At 47.6% G+C, this 15,199-nt stretch overlaps 1 protein-coding gene across 2 annotated transcripts; it reads right to left on the bottom strand.

The window, feature by feature from the left end:
- Window positions 1-6,194: 6,194 nt before the first annotated feature.
- On the bottom strand, window positions 6,195-14,682 carry LOC100283746 (uncharacterized). 2 transcript variants are annotated; one of them, XM_008679084.4, is made up of 8 exons: window positions 14,517-14,682; window positions 14,224-14,384; window positions 13,664-13,739; window positions 12,273-12,324; window positions 10,331-10,445; window positions 10,197-10,267; window positions 6,604-6,691; window positions 6,195-6,522 (listed from the first exon to the last, which is right to left on the bottom strand). In XM_008679084.4, exons 1-8 carry the CDS (start codon window positions 14,583-14,585, stop codon window positions 6,381-6,383), a joined length of 774 nt encoding a protein of 257 aa, XP_008677306.1. In that variant the 5' UTR covers window positions 14,586-14,682; the 3' UTR covers window positions 6,195-6,380. The 2 variants fall into 2 exon arrangements, with proteins under 2 accessions (XP_008677306.1, NP_001150117.1); NM_001156645.1 differs by having other exon boundaries at window positions 6,276-6,522; window positions 14,224-14,669.
- Between the last annotated feature and the right edge of the window lie 517 nt (window positions 14,683-15,199).

Here is a 15,199-nt window from a genome sequence, read left to right as displayed (position 1 = left end):
GCAAGTGATGCACACATTTAGGGGGAGATGTGCTACAACTTGACCCCTTGAGACTAACCATGTGCTTGAGTTTGCTTGATTTAGTCTCAAAGATGGATTGAAAGGAAAAGGTGGACTTGGACCATGCAAGACTTCCACTGCACTCCGATGAAAGAGTAACTTATTCCAAGTTCATCTCTATACTCTTATTGCCTTTTTACTCTTAGTTGAAGATGTTGGTGAGGCAATGGGGTTAAAGGGCCAAAATTGATCCCGTTTTGGTGCTTGATGCCAAAGGGGGAGAAAATAAGGCCAAAGCAAGAAATGGATCAGCTACCACTTGAGAATTTTGAAAATAGTAGAGGTAGAGTTTTTGTTTGTCAAAATACTCTTGTTTGTCTCTTATTGTCAAGAGTTGGTCTCTTGTGGGGAGAAGGCTTAATTATGGGAAAAAGGGGGAGTTTTTAAACTCTTTGATAAATTTCTCGTGAAATATCTCTCTTTATGTTTCAACATGTGTGTTTGACTTAGAGATAGGAAATTGAGTTTGATTTGCAAAAACAAACCAAGTGGTGGCAAAGAATGATCCATATATGTCAAATTTGAATCAAAACAATCTTGAGTTCTTATTTGAAGTGATTTTGCACTTGTTCTACTTGCTTTATGTTGTGTTTGCATAAATCACCAAAAAGGGGGAGATTGAAAGGGAAATGTGCCCTTGGGCCATTTCTAAGTATTTTGGTGATTTAGTGTCCAACACAAGTGCCTAAGTGTTAAATGGTGGACAAAGTACAAATCAAGTATAAAGGTATGTTTCTCAGACTTAGTACATTGTTTTAGAGACTAATGTATTGTGTCTAAGTGCTGGAAATAGGAAAAATCAAGTTGAAATTAAAGATGGCTTTGTTCAGCCAAAGTCAGCTTTGTCTGGGTGCACCGGACTGTCTGGTGGTGCACCGGACAGTGTCCGGTGCGCCAGGCTGGCTCAGGCGAACTTGCTGCTCTCGGGAAGTGATTAACAGCGTACGGCTATAATTCACCGGACTGTCCGGTGTGCACCGGACTGTCCGGTGAGCCAACGGTCGGCCGGGCCAATGGTCGGCCGCGCGATCCGTGCGAGACACGTGGCCGAGCCAACGGTCGGAAGGGGGCACCGGACTGTCCGGTGAGCCAACGGTCGGCCGGGCCAACGGTCGGCCGCGCGATCCACGCGAGACACGTGGCCGAGCCAACGGTCGAAAGGGGGGCACCGGACAGTGTCCGGTGTGCACCGGACAGTGTCCGGTGCGCCAACGGCTCCAAAGCGCCAACGGTCGGCTTCGCCGAATAAGGAAGAAGATCCGCACCGGACAGTGTCCGGTGGTGCACCGGACTGTCCGGTGAGCCAGGCGACAGAAGGCAAGAATTGCCTTCCTGGAATGCACTCAACGGCTCCTAGCTGCCTTGGGGCTATAAAAGGGACCCCTAGGCGCATGGAGGAGAACACCAAGCATTCCCTAAGCATTCCTAAGCACCAAGACTTCGACTTCACGCATTTGATTCTTTGTGATAGCAACTAGAGCTCCATTTGAGTTGTGAACTCGTCGGGTTGTGTTGTGAGCTCTTGTTGTGACTTGTGTGCGTGTTGGTACTCTGATTTCGTGTATTGTGTGTGTTGCTCATCCCTCCCTTACTCCGTGCTTCTTTGTGAACATCAAAGTGTAAGGGCGAGAGGCTCCAAGTTGTGGAGATCCCTCGCAAGTGGGATATCGTAAAGTGAAAGCAAAACACTGTGGTATTCAAGTGGGTCTTTGGACCACTTGAAAGGGGTTGATTGCAACCCTCGTCCATTGGGACGCCACAACGTGGAGTAGGAAAGTGTTGGACTTGGCCGAACCACGGGATAAACCACTGTGCCATCTCTGTGTTGATCTCTTTGTGGTTATCGTGTTGTGCAAGTTCTCCTCTCTAGCTACTTGGCTTAATTGTGCTAACTCCTAATCAAGTTTTGTGGATTAAGTTTCAAGTGTTTTACAGGATCACCTATTCACCCCCCCTCTAGGTGCTCTCACCTGGATGAATTCCTGCACAATATGACGCATGGCCGCGAAATGGAAGTCACGCCGAAGTCGATGCAGGGTGCGGTGGACGCCCTCGTGGACATCATTGTGTACCGCGGCCACGATCTCCTGCAGAAGGGGTGAGTCGGCATGTATGTATAGGCGACCCTCCATGGCGACCATGCCGCCCACAATGGACCAGGGCGCCTTGCGCGTGCCCGCGCGGATCTCATCGTAGATGGCGACGAGGGTCGGGTCGGTGCCTTGGGCCTGCCGTAGACGATCGATGAAGTCGAAGCGGGGTGCTGATATAGCCAGCAGCTCGCCCTCCTCGGTGTCCCGTCTGGACAGGGCGTCGGCGACGGTATTCGTGGCACCAGATCGGTACTCAACCTTGAAGTCGAAGCCCAAGAGCTTGCCAACCCAGTGATGTTGAGGTATCGTGGCGAGCCGTTGGTCGAGGAGGTACTTGAGGCTAAAATGATCAGTCTTGACGATGAAGTGCCATCCCCACAGATAGGGCCGCCCATGCCTGATCGCTTGGACCAGGTCGATGAGCTCGCGCTCGTAGGCTGCGAGCGCCCGATGTCTGGGCGTGACCGGTCGACTGAAGAAGGCCACTGGGTGTCCTTCCTGGACAAGTACCGTGCCAAACCCAGACGACGATGTGTCGCACTCGACAACGAATAACTTGGCAAAGTCCGGCATGGTGAGGAGGGGGGAAGACGTGACAGCCACCTTGAGCGCCATGAAGGTGACCTTCGCCTCGTCATCCCAGAGGAAACTGTCTTTCTTGAGGAGGGCCGTGAGGGGGGCAGCCATCGTGTCGTAGTTGTTCACGAATCGGCGGTAGTATCCTACGAGGCCTAGGAAGCCCCGCACGGCCCGGACGGAGCGAGGTGGTGGCCAGTCATGAATGGTCGCTACCTTGGCCGAGTCCATGGCCACGCCTGCCGCTGAGACGATGTGGCCGACGTAGGCGATGGAGGGCGCGCCAAAAGAGCACTTAGAGTACTTGACGAAGAGCTGGTGGTGGCGCAGCTCGTCGAGGACCGTCCGGAGGTGGCGAAGATGATCTGTCCATGTCTTGCTGTAAATTAGAATATCATCAAAGAATACCAGCACGAATTGGCGTAGGAACGGCCGGAGCACGTCGTTCATCAGAGCTTGGAACGTCGCGGGGGCGTTGCAGAGCCCGAACGCCATCACCAGGACTCGTACAAGCCGTCGTGGGTGCGGAACACAGTCTTGTGTACATCTTCCGGTCGCATGCGCACCTGGTGATATCCCGACCGGAGATCAAGCTTGGTGAAGAACTTGGCGCCGTGGAGCTCGTCGAGTAGTTCCTCCACCACCGGAATCGGAAACGCGTCCTTGACGGTGAGGGCATTCAAGGCTCGGTAGTCGACGCAGAAGCGCCATGACCCATCGGGCTTCTTGACCAAGAGGACAGGCGACGAGAACGGGGAGTCGCTGCGACGCACAATCCCCTGGTCAATCATGGCTGCACACTGCCGCTCCAGCTCATCCTTGTGGGCTGTCGGGTACCGGTAGGGGCGAACTGCCACCGATTGAGCGTCCGGTTTAAGGAGAATGCGATGATCATGGGCCCGCATGGGAGGCAAGCCCGTAGGAGCCGCGAAGACCTCCTCAAACGCGTCCAGTAGAGCCTCCACTAGCGTGTCGCCCGCGGTCGTGGTGCGCACCGTCGGTCCTTTGTTGCCTGGAGCGCCTGCCCAGGTGGTGGTGCGTCCCCTTCGTTGGAACGTCATGCGGCGAGCAGCGAGGTCCCACACAATTGGTCCCAGTGCGCCGAGCCAGCGGGTGCCGAGGATGACATCGTACCCGGCCAAGGGCATCACGAAGACATCGGTCGGGAAGGCTTCCCCGTCGACGTGGAGCGGCGCGTTGCGGAGGACGCCGGCGCAGGTGATCCGCTTGCCATTGGCCACCATTGCCGTGAGGCGTGGTCATCGTTGGATGGGGAGGCCGAAGTGATGCATCACTATTGCGGAGATGAAGTTGTGGGTACTGGTCGAGTCAAGCAGTGCGACCAGAGACACCGGGCCGAGGGTGACGACGATCTGTATCGTGTCGGCTGCTGCGACCCCGGCCACCGCCTGCAGGGAGAAACAAGGCGCATCTGTCCCGTCTATCTCTGCCGTGTCTGTTGCGTCATCGATCTCCACGCCGTCGACGAAGAAAATCCGCCTGCAGAAACGGTTGTGGCCACGAGTATACTTCTCATTACAGTTAAAGCAGAGGCCCTGGCGGCGCCGATCCGCCATTTCCTCCGTCGACAACCGTCTGTTGTTGCCTTCACCATGGCCCTGAGGTGCACCCATCGGCGGCGCGGGGAGAGCCAGCTGTTGGTGGAGCGCCGGAAACACCTGCTTTGGTGCCGGTAGTAGGCCTCGCGATGCTGGCCGGGCCGGAGCCGGAGGCTGTCGATCGAGTTCCATTAACTCAACCTGTCAGGCCAGACTCATGGCGGCCGCCAGCGTCTCCGGGTTGTGGATCCGCACCGCGTGACTGAGCGGCGGCAGGAGCCCCCGGTGAAGAGTTGGACGCGTTGGGACTCGTCCAGCCTTCCCGCTCGTGAGAGCAGCTCCTGGAACCGGTTGGAGTAGTCCTCAACTGATCTGGTGCGGCGGCACTCGGCGAGTTCGAACAACGGCGCAGATCAAAGAGCAGGGCCGAACCGTAGACGGAGCAACTCCTTGAAGCGACCCCACGGCGGCGTCCCTTCATCGTCCTGGAGTTGGATGAACCAATATTGTGCGATGCCCTCGAGATTATACGAGGCCATCCACACCCTTTCTTCCCCCATAGTGTGTTGCTGGCGAAAGTATGACTCGCACCTATTGACGAAGAGGAGAGGATCTGACTTACCATCGTACCGTGGGAAGTCCAATTTCTGGAACCTCGATGGACGATCAAGGTCGCGGGGAGCGTCGATGCGTCCGCCGTTGGACGACGATGCGTCGGACTTCTCCTTCAGTCCGGCGATGTCGGCGCGAGGGTGGGCTCGGACATGGTGGTGGCAGCGGGTAGCAAAGTGGGCGATGGTGGAGCGGCTGCTGGCGGGTGAGCGGTGGTGGTGGTGGAGGGCACGGCGGGCCGGGAGTGGTCGGGCGAGGAGCGCCTGACTCGGGATACCAAGCTGTCAAGGACTGAGTACCCTTGACTCGCAGGACCGTGGCTACGCAGCTCGTAGCCGCCGGTCGTCTTCTCTGGTGGGGAGTATGCCTCCCAACCGCAGGCTTACAGAGGTAGAAAGGAGAGAGACAACTGATTATTGCTTGTCTTCAAAGGGTCCGGTTACAATCAATTTATAAGCCAGCCGCCAGATCAAAAGGAGAAACAACTCCCTGATTATTAGTTTCCTTCCTAGCTCTTTCCTTCCTAGCCCTTTCTTTCCTAGCTGCTAGTTTCCTTCTTCGCCCTTTCCTTTCTAGCAATTTCCTTCTAGCTGTCAATCACTGGCGCCCCTTCCTGCTCTGCGTGATCCCCCTGATCTGCGCGATCCCTTGCTGCGTGCCCCTGTTCTGCCTGATCCCTTGCTGCGCGGTCAGCGCGTTCCTCGACGTGGCGAATGTCCCGCGCGCGCCTCCCCTTACGGATATATGGTTGACCGTACATGACACTAATTTAAAATAAAACTTCAGCTTCTATTTTGTTGTGCCTCCAACTATATCTTCTTTACCCAAAAAAAAATCAGGATGCCTTTCCAATTTCCATGTCAACAATGGTAACAAAAGAGTTCGATACAGCAGGGTTTAGATATAGGAACAGAGGAAAGGGATGTAAGAAACAGAATCAAGCCCGTAAATACACTAGATGACTAGACATCTTTTAATGTCACCACGTATATGTATTATATAAGGATCAAAGCCAGATCAATAGAATCAAGTAAATGTGTTTGCTTAATCAGAATAGCAGCTCTGATTTCTAAATCATACATACACTTTGATTTTAAGTTTTAAAATTGCTTTGCCGTTTCTTTCAAAACAAAGGTTGAGTTTTTCCTAAGCTCCCCGCAAAAAATAGATAGGTAATTATAACTTTTGATAAAAACTCCTCAAACTCGACGAACATTAACCTGAATTGAAGTTACAGGGCCTATTGGCTGAGGCTTGACAGCACATGTTTGTGATAAAACAAATTCACCTCTACTAACTGACAACAAAAAGCTCTTCATAGGAGAGAATATGTGCAGTTAACATATCAGTTATATTTGATAGACGATTCAGATTAGCACAATAATTTATTGACATAGCTCACAAAGCAAGGGCACCATACATTATGTACATTCGTATTGTAGTTTGGTTGAGCATAAGATAAGATAGGGCACACACGACCTTATTGTACTTGTGCTTCACCTTCACAAACAAGAGGAGATAATTCAACTCCCAGAGCACACAAGTCCTTCTGTAGTGCCTCAGCACTTTTAAACTGCAACCCAACCATTCCTACACTAAGAGCTGCTTCAATGTTTATCATCCTGAAGTGGTAAAAATACAAACATGTTAAGGAATCCACCTCACTGGTAAACAATACTAGAGCTGCATCAACAAAAACTAACCTATCATCAATAAAAACGCAGCTTGCTGGATCAACGTTGAGTTGATCTGCAGCTTGAAGATAAAACTCGGGCGAAGGTTTGCGCTTTCCTGAATGGTGTAGTGTAATGATCAATCCACAAAATAAAGGAAGCATTTTCCTTAAGCAGCTATCATACAAGACTATAATGGCCTAGTAAACATAACAATGTACTAGAACCCTAGTGTCCCATTGCTCGAGTGATAAGTTAACGCTTAAGAAAGGCTCCTATATAATGCCCAAAACCGAAGTACAGAATTAGTTTATGCATGAACGATCTGCATTCCATGAGATCCAAATTTTAAGATCAATTAAGGTTAGTTCAAACTATTCAAATAGAACTATAGAAGCCATAAAAAACTCGGTCAGCGGGGGGAAGACATAAATTATAATTTATTTATCTTGAATAGCAATATGCCATAGAGAGAAACATCAACAAAGCTCCCAGTTCATCTCTGTAACAAGGAAAATCATAGGCTTGGAAGTCATGAAGCTACAGAATAATAGCCAATCTTCTACCATCAATCTGGCTGGCACTATGATATGAATAATTACAGCAAATTGTCTTATATAACTGTCCCACACATACTACTTCCGTCCCAAAAAGAATGTCATTCTAGAGTTGGACTACTTCCTCAGTTCTCTTGCCCAATGTCCGCCGCTGAGCAGGAAGGACTCCATCAGACAAATTAAAACCACCCTTGGGTCTGCGAGTGAGTCCTGAAGCTCACAGTCAAATCCATTTTTCTGCCATTGTGTGCTCCCTTGGTTGAATCGACTCCTCACCATACATGTTCCTATGTTGATTTGGGGAAAAAAGAGGAAGATGACTCCGTTGTGTGCCCTGCAGCCCTATGCCCCGTGCCACCGAACCTTCATCACGTGCCACCGTCCCCTGCACTCATGTCTCTTTCTGGTCCTTGCGCTCACCACCTTGTGTGTCGCACGCTATTGCTCAGGGAACGGACCAAGAAGGGAGGAAGAAGGAGCTAATTGCAAATTTCATGCATGGTAGTTACTAACTCTACATGCCACGTCGGTCAGGCTAAGGGCCAAACGAAAGGGTATGGACCTGTGGTAAATCACTTAGGGCTTGTTCGGTTCTACCTCAATCCATATGGATTGACGGGGTTTCAATCCCCAGTAAGTCAAAATCCCCTCCTATCTATATGATCGAAAATAACCGAACAAGCCCTTAAAAAGCTTATGGAGGGCCAAAGGAAGGGGTATGGACCTGAGGTGAACCACTTAAAAAGTTTATAAACCCGAAAATCAACTTTTAGAGCTGATGGACCTAACTGAAACTCCTGCATAACTTAATGGACCTATGTTGCATTTAACTCTTAAAAATACTTTCCTTGATGGTGAGCTTAATGAGATTTACGTGCAACAACCTTACTCTGTTCTTGATAGCATGGTTTGCTGCTTACATTGATTCCATTACGGCATTAATCAAGCTCCTCAAACCTGGTTTGAGCTCTTCGTGTCTGATGGCATCTACCTCTCCTAGGAGAAGTACACTCAATATGTCCTTTCACGTGCTGCTCTCACTTGTACCCACACTGCTGATACACCTATGGCGCTTTGTGTTCACTTGTGCCCCACTAGTGATGTGCCGCTCGACGATTCTACTCGCTATCATCATCTTGTTGGGAGTCTTGTCTGACTTGGTATCACTCGTCCTAACATTGCTCATTATGTCCACACCTCCTTCGTGTTCTATGATACCTTCATGAAACCATTTCTCATTTGTCTTTTCTTTAATCACTCTAGCTCCCTCCAGCTTCGGACTTACTTTGATGCCGCTTGGACAAGTGATTCCTCTGATCGTCGCTCTCTCTTTGCTATTGTATTTTTCTTGGCTCCTTGATTGTCTGGAAGACCAAAAGGCAGACTGGAGTTTCCCCATTCAAGTGTTGAGGCCGATTTGTGGGCTATGGCAACTGTGAGTGTCGAGATGTCTTGGCTATGATGGCTGCTTTCAATGTACTAATTATTGTATGAATCCCTTTCTTCTACCAAGCCTAGTGCAGTGATGAGAGTTGTCTCACTAAGGTACCAGATCAAAGGTTTGAAGCAATCTCCATATTTGCGAAGGCAAGGTTTGCCTCGGTTTACCCCTTCCCTACACCCCACTAGGCTCCGTCACTGAGTCTACCCTTTTTTTACTCTCCTCTAATAGTGCAATTAGTACCGTTGTCAGGGATCCTATGCAGCATGACTCACCAAACACATTGGATTGGATGCTTCCTATATGAGATCGCAAGGGCATGATCAAGTTGTGACTCCATATGCCTTTTGAGGTTTAGTTAGCATATGTTTTTCATGAAAGCATATACCAACACGTAACATAGCTATTTGCTCTCCAAACTCAGTGTTGTTGATCAGAATGAGTTTGAAGGTGGCGTTAGGTGTTAGATGTATATAGAATATAATGCGTCTGTATTTAGTCACTTGTGTAGGGTCCTATCTGCATTTTGCACAACTTCATATCCAGCCCTTTGGCCATGCCAATAGATCTGAGTTGCATTTCTAACCCCTCCCTCTCTTTTTGTGTATAGTTTTGGGCAGTTTTTCTATATAATTTAAAATACAAAATCAGATCACTAGGAGTTTCCCGTCCTGTGTTGTAGAAAAAGGTTGAGGGTGTGTTTGAAAGCAAAGTATTTTTTGGAGTTTTGAGATAAAACCATGGTATTGGATAATACTATGGCATTTTTGCCAAGAGGTGTTTAGCTACCTTGTAAAAACTGTTTTGAATACCATGGTTTAGTAGTTATCATTGTATTTTTGGGTATTTAAAACTCCACTCCAACCCAAAATTTTTGTTTATAACTAGCTTCTAGCACATGTACACTAAATACCATGGTTTGATATACTTCATCTCTGAATAAGTATTGCTTCGAGTGATGTAAATAATACTTTGGTTGTGTCATGACATTTTAAAACCATAGTATTTCAAAACCATGATTTTGAAATACTTTGCTTACAAACATGCCCTGATTATTTAACTAAAAGTATTTCACAATACAGTACAAACACACATTTTTGTTTGCTTGCTGAGAATTATTTTCCCATCCTTGTTTTCTTTTGCAGAAAGAAAGAGGTGCTTTAGATTTTCCATCATAAGGGATCAAGATTAAGTTTAGCCCTACATTAGATTCTAAAGAAACAAACACCTGTCGGATAGTAAAATGCTGATAATTGGGATTCATTTATGTGGATGTGGACAAAGATGGTTTATCTAGATATTTTTTGTGATATTTGGTTATGGAATTTATTTTATTGAATAAATTGATCTGTTGCATGACTTAGATATTATGCCTATATGAGGCTCTGTATGGCACAAATCTGAGCAGTTACACGTTCATACCAAAGGCGACAGGGTAAAAGTTGGGCATACCTTCCATAATTTAGGACTTGCTTTGAAATGTTAAAAGTGAAACTGTAAAACTAGACAATTAATTGGTCCCTACAACTACGGAAACAACATGCAGAAGTTACTGATTATTTGAAAATGCATCTCAGGAAACATTTTGGTACTATATATAGGAGAACAAAAATAAAGAACATTACCAGTTCTACAAGAACAAAATGTCCAAGATAAATACTTTGAGAGCTTTAGCTTATCCTCAATTAATTGGTACCTACAAAACATATCTCAGGATCATGCATGATAAACAAACATGCCAACATGAGCTAACACTCACCATACTGGATAATTTGTAAAAGCATGCATTTCATAATTATTTTTCTTCAAACAGCAAAGAATATCTTCGACGCCATCAATGTATTCATATGCTCTCACCATGCACTCTTTTAGACCTGCAAGGCATTAAAATGAATTACAACTACCAACTTCTCTTAGGTCAGTAAAATAAGCAAAAGTCGTGCTTTTAGGAAAAATCTAGTTAAATTTTATATTGGAACCTGTTGGAGATAGGGTTACGAAAGTATTACAAGTGGTAGGTTTGAGGTCTAGGACTAGGACTCCGGCGCTTGGGTGCCGTCGTCCCAGGATTTAGGGCTGCTGGCAGGGGAAGCGTGGCACTGTTCACGCGATGAAACAGTACCATGAATGAATAGTGCCGCAGATGAACAATGTCTGAATTAGGGCTGGTGCCAGGGGCAGGGCGGCACTGTTCACGCAAGGAACAGTACCACGGACGAATAGTACCTCGGCTGACCAGTAGAAGGGTTGAGGGGAAGCACGGACAAGATAATTGACTGCTTGGTTTATTCCTTAGTCAAAAGGGGCTATATATATAGCTGAGATAGTAGCCTCAAACTCTATACAAGACTAACAACCTGATCCTAACAAACTCTATCCGATCTAACAAACTAAGCAAACTAACAAACGGCGATATGGGATGCCGGTTATAACATCTCTCCCGGCCTCCAAAAACACCTCGTCCTCGAGCTGGAAGGTAGGATAAGAGGTCTTCAACATCTCCACCGGTTCCCATGTAGCTTCAACCTGAGATGCTTCGTTTATGGTGGGGGATCTTCCTCAACAGCCACCCCATCGTCGTCAGCAGTCACTTCAAGGTAGAAGAGGCGTTGGCAGTGATGTCCTTGCACAAACGGCTCGTCGCAGTTGTAACACAGACCCTGGCAGCGTCGCTCTGTCATCTCTTCTAGGTGAGGTGCTTGGATGTCGGTGCTGCCGGGGCGTAGGCAGCTGCCGCTGGCCCGGTCGGCGTAGGGGATGGCGCAGCCGGTAAACGCGCAGAGGATGGAGGCACGCGGCCGTCTGAGACTTGTTGGAGGCGTTCGTACGACCGGGCGAGGGCCATGGTCTGCTGCAGGTCTTTCGGGCCGTAAAGCTCGACATCGACGCGGAGGCGTCCTGGTAGGCCAGCAATGAAGAGTTGTGCCTGCTAGTACTGCGCTGGTGGCGGGTTGGCGTGGAAAATGAGGGCCAAGAAACAATCCTGATAGTCTTCGACCGTGGAACAGAATTGGAGACGTGCAGCCTTGCCGAGAAAGTTGTTCCGCAGAGGAGGGCCGAAGCGCTGGTGGAACAGATCCTTGAAACGCTGCCACAGGATGGTGCCCTCGTCGTGTTCCAGCATGTGGTACCAGTGTTGGGCAGTGCCGGTGAGATGTAACGAGGTGATCCAAACATTGCCTACCTCGAGTGTGCGATGGCCACGGAAGAAATGTTCAACGATTCAGCCAGCCCACGGGGTCTTCTTTGCCGTCGAAGATAGGGAACGAAAGTTTGGGGGAGGGGTGGTGTTGACAGGAGCAGCATTGTAGGTGGGTGGTGGGATGTGGTGGTCGGAAACTAGGGAGCGAGGAAGGGGAGTGCGGGAACGGTATCTGGTGGATGGGTAAGGGCATTGTTGGCGCGGCGGAATACCGCCAATGAATAGTGCCACAGATGACAGTGCCTTGGATGAACAGTAGAAGAGTTGAGGGGAAGAACGGGCAAGATACTTGCCTACTTGGTTTATTCCTAAGCCAAAAGGGGGCTATATATATCGCTGAGATAGCAGCCTCAAACTCTATCCAGGACTAACAACCTGATCCTAACAAACTCTATCTCATCTAACAAACTCTATCCGATCTAACTAAGCAAACTAACAAACGGCGTTATGGGATGCCGGTCATAACAGAACCACAGTGCCATTTCTACTTTGACCTCACCTTGCAAATCAAACGATCTGCCATCCTTGAAGAACTTTTTGGCCAGCTCATTCTGAAAGCAACAAATAGAATGACAAAAACATGACTTATGCAACAACAGCAACAACAAGTCAACAACAACAAAACCTTTCAGTCCCAAGCGAGTTGGATAGGCTAGAATTAAAACCCCACAGAACCCAAGTCAAGGTTCATGCACATGGATAGCTGTTTTCCATGCACTTCTCCTATTCAAGGCTAAAACACATGACCTATGGTGTCCAAAAAAATTGTGTAACATGTTAAGATAATAAAAGGTATGTAACAAACCTTTGCATATCTTTTGGTCACAGTTTGAGGTACACAGAGAACAAAAAAGGCATCATATATTCTGGTGTTTCCATTATCTTTTTAAAATTATTGTGACACTGCAGGTGTAAAGAAAACAGATAAGCAGTTTCACTGCTACAATTCAAAAATGATATTTTTCACTCTAACTGAAATAAATAGAGTATAAAAGTTCTTCAGAAAAATGGTACTAATACTTGATATCTGAATGGTACAGCTCAAATCATCAGTTCAGCCAAAAATCCTAAATCCACATCACATACCATGACCCTCTATCAAAATTGTTGATACAAAAAGCATTTTAACTTTTTTCTCCTTTCCTACATAGTTTTTTATAATTAATAAAATAGTTTGGATCTGTAAACTTTGCATTTCTTTATGCAAACTCTGCAATAGGCTCCTAGCTGAGTTGATTAGGTGCCTTACGTAGCACTACTCAAGTCCTCAGTTCGACTCCCCGTGGAAGCAAATTTCTAGGCCAAGGTTAGAAAAATCCCCTCATCTCCCTGATGGCAAAACATAGATCTAAGTTCCAACCCTAGTCGTGATTGTTTCTATAGGGACTACGGTGCCGCTATATATGGGTGGGGCAGGGGTCCGAGGGTTTTTTCAACCTGTGACATCTTATTAATGCAATGCCTATTGCCTAGGGGCTGCCTTACCCCTCCCAGATTAAGTTTTCGTTTCTATAGGGACTACGGTGCCGCTATATATGGGTGGGGCAGGGATCGGGTGTTTTCTCAACCTGCATGACATCTTATTAATGCAATGCCTAGGGGCTGCCTTGCCCCTCGCAGGTTAAGTTTTTTTTCTTAACTATGATCTGCATGATTCCTTACAATGTTTTCAATAATGGATCTCTGGATGTAGGAAGCAAGAACAGTGAGTATGGAAACCTAAGAAAATTCAAGCAGGATTAGTCCAGCATGTATTCCTATGCACAAAGAAAAAAAATGACACGCATGACTCATTTAAAACCAGATAATGCAAGATCAAATGACATCAAGCATATGCCACTAGTACATATACCACACATACAAATACTACACCAAGCATCTAGAACTTACCTCATCAATCAGTCCTTTCTCAAATTCTGACCAAGCCGTTGGATGCTTGGCTTCTAGTAGTTCCTTCATGGACATTCTGCAAAAAAAAAAAAATAGAGATAGACAGATGAGAATGTAGTGCAATAATCGCAAACATCAACACAGGCACAGGGCAAGTGTCTGAACTACAGTTTACTGGCATAACAAAGCAAAAGGACGTACAGAACGAAAGGTAACAAAATGGTTGGCAACACCTAATCACATTTCAGCCGTGCTATTTCATCAATAAATTCACAGAATACCATACGAATTAACCAGGTCATGTTAGATTTTGTAATATTACACCAAACCAATCCTTTCGGCTAGCACTACCACAGTTCGCAAATTCTCCACCAACAAACCGATCACGGATACAATCCACCACAACACAGACAAAAATACTATTTATAACACCTTACAATATACTACTCCGCAGAATCAAACATGCATTCCGTCGAACGATTGAGCGACACACCTTAATCCACCCCACCCGACAGACCGCACAAATAAGTAAACGAGAAGAGCCGCGGTATGTACGGAACTGAAAGAAGCCGGGGATGTGGTGGTAGAACGGGTCCCGGACGAGGGTGTCCATGACGTCGAACAGCAGCACAGGCAGCTTCCTCGTGCCGGCTGCCGCCTCTGACCCCGCGGCCACGGAAGCGGCGGAGAAGGGCGACGACATGGATGGCGCAGGCGGCCGCTGCGAAGAGGCGGACTTAGCGAGGAAGGCGAGTGAGGGAGCGCGAGGGAGCAGCGAGACCATGGATGCAGGCGAGAAAGAAAGGAGTAGCAGGAACCGAGAAAATATATCCGATCCGCCGGCGATACAAACAGGTGCTCGCGTGAAAATTGAGGAAATTCGAAGTTCGTCGTCTTGGTCCGAATGAGTGAATAAGCTCATCTCCAGGAGAATCTGCGTATAGATGTTTTTCACTATTTATGGCTTAAAGGTTTGAAATAAAGAGTGAGATCTAGATAGAATAGAGAATTATATTGTTATGCATGGCTAAGCCTATATTAGGCGTAATAAGGCAAAGACTGCTTAGACGGGGCCTAAGACTCAATAGCTAATAGATCAGCTCTATCTAGTTAGGTATACTTATCCAAAGTTAGTAGATAGACTTAGATCAACTCTATCTAGATAGTTATACTTATCCAAAGTTAATAGATAGACTTAAGATAGCTCTATATATAGATCTGTAAACTCTGGAATAAAGATAAGCAGAATTCTAATCTATTCTACCTTCCCAGAGGGAGCCAGAGTCTCCTGTGATCTTCTCCCTACGCGCGACCCAGCCAGGATCACGACGGCGCCTCAGCACCGCCGCCCTGGTCGCACCAAATCCCCACCCTACAATCTGCACAATCTCCCCGGTAGAATTCGTAGTTCTACCAATCTAGTATCAGAGCCCTCGACGATCATGAGTTCCTCCAAGTCGTTGTCACCGGGACAGCAGCCGCCGCCGGCCACAAGCCCGCCCGCAGCGCCGGTCGTCTCCCTGGCCGCGGTCCCTG

This window comes from Zea mays, chromosome 4 (assembly GCF_902167145.1).
Source record: "Zea mays cultivar B73 chromosome 4, Zm-B73-REFERENCE-NAM-5.0, whole genome shotgun sequence".
NCBI lineage: Eukaryota > Viridiplantae > Streptophyta > Magnoliopsida > Poales > Poaceae > Zea > Zea mays.
This window is presented reverse-complemented; position numbering and strand designations above follow the sequence as displayed.

Excerpts from the sequence above, each read along its gene's own strand:
- LOC100283746 (NM_001156645.1), bottom strand. The coding sequence starts at position 14,585 with ATGAGCTTATTCACTCATTCGGACCAAGACGACGAACTTCGAATTTCC. Across the intron at positions 12,325-13,663 it reads AGAAAGGACTGATTGATGAG|AATGAGCTGGCCAAAAAGTT; the intron begins GTAAGTTCTAGA and ends TGTTGCTTTCAG. Across the intron at positions 10,268-10,330 it reads TTTACAAATTATCCAGTATG|GTACCAATTAATTGAGGATA; the intron begins GTGAGTGTTAGC and ends TATGTTTTGTAG.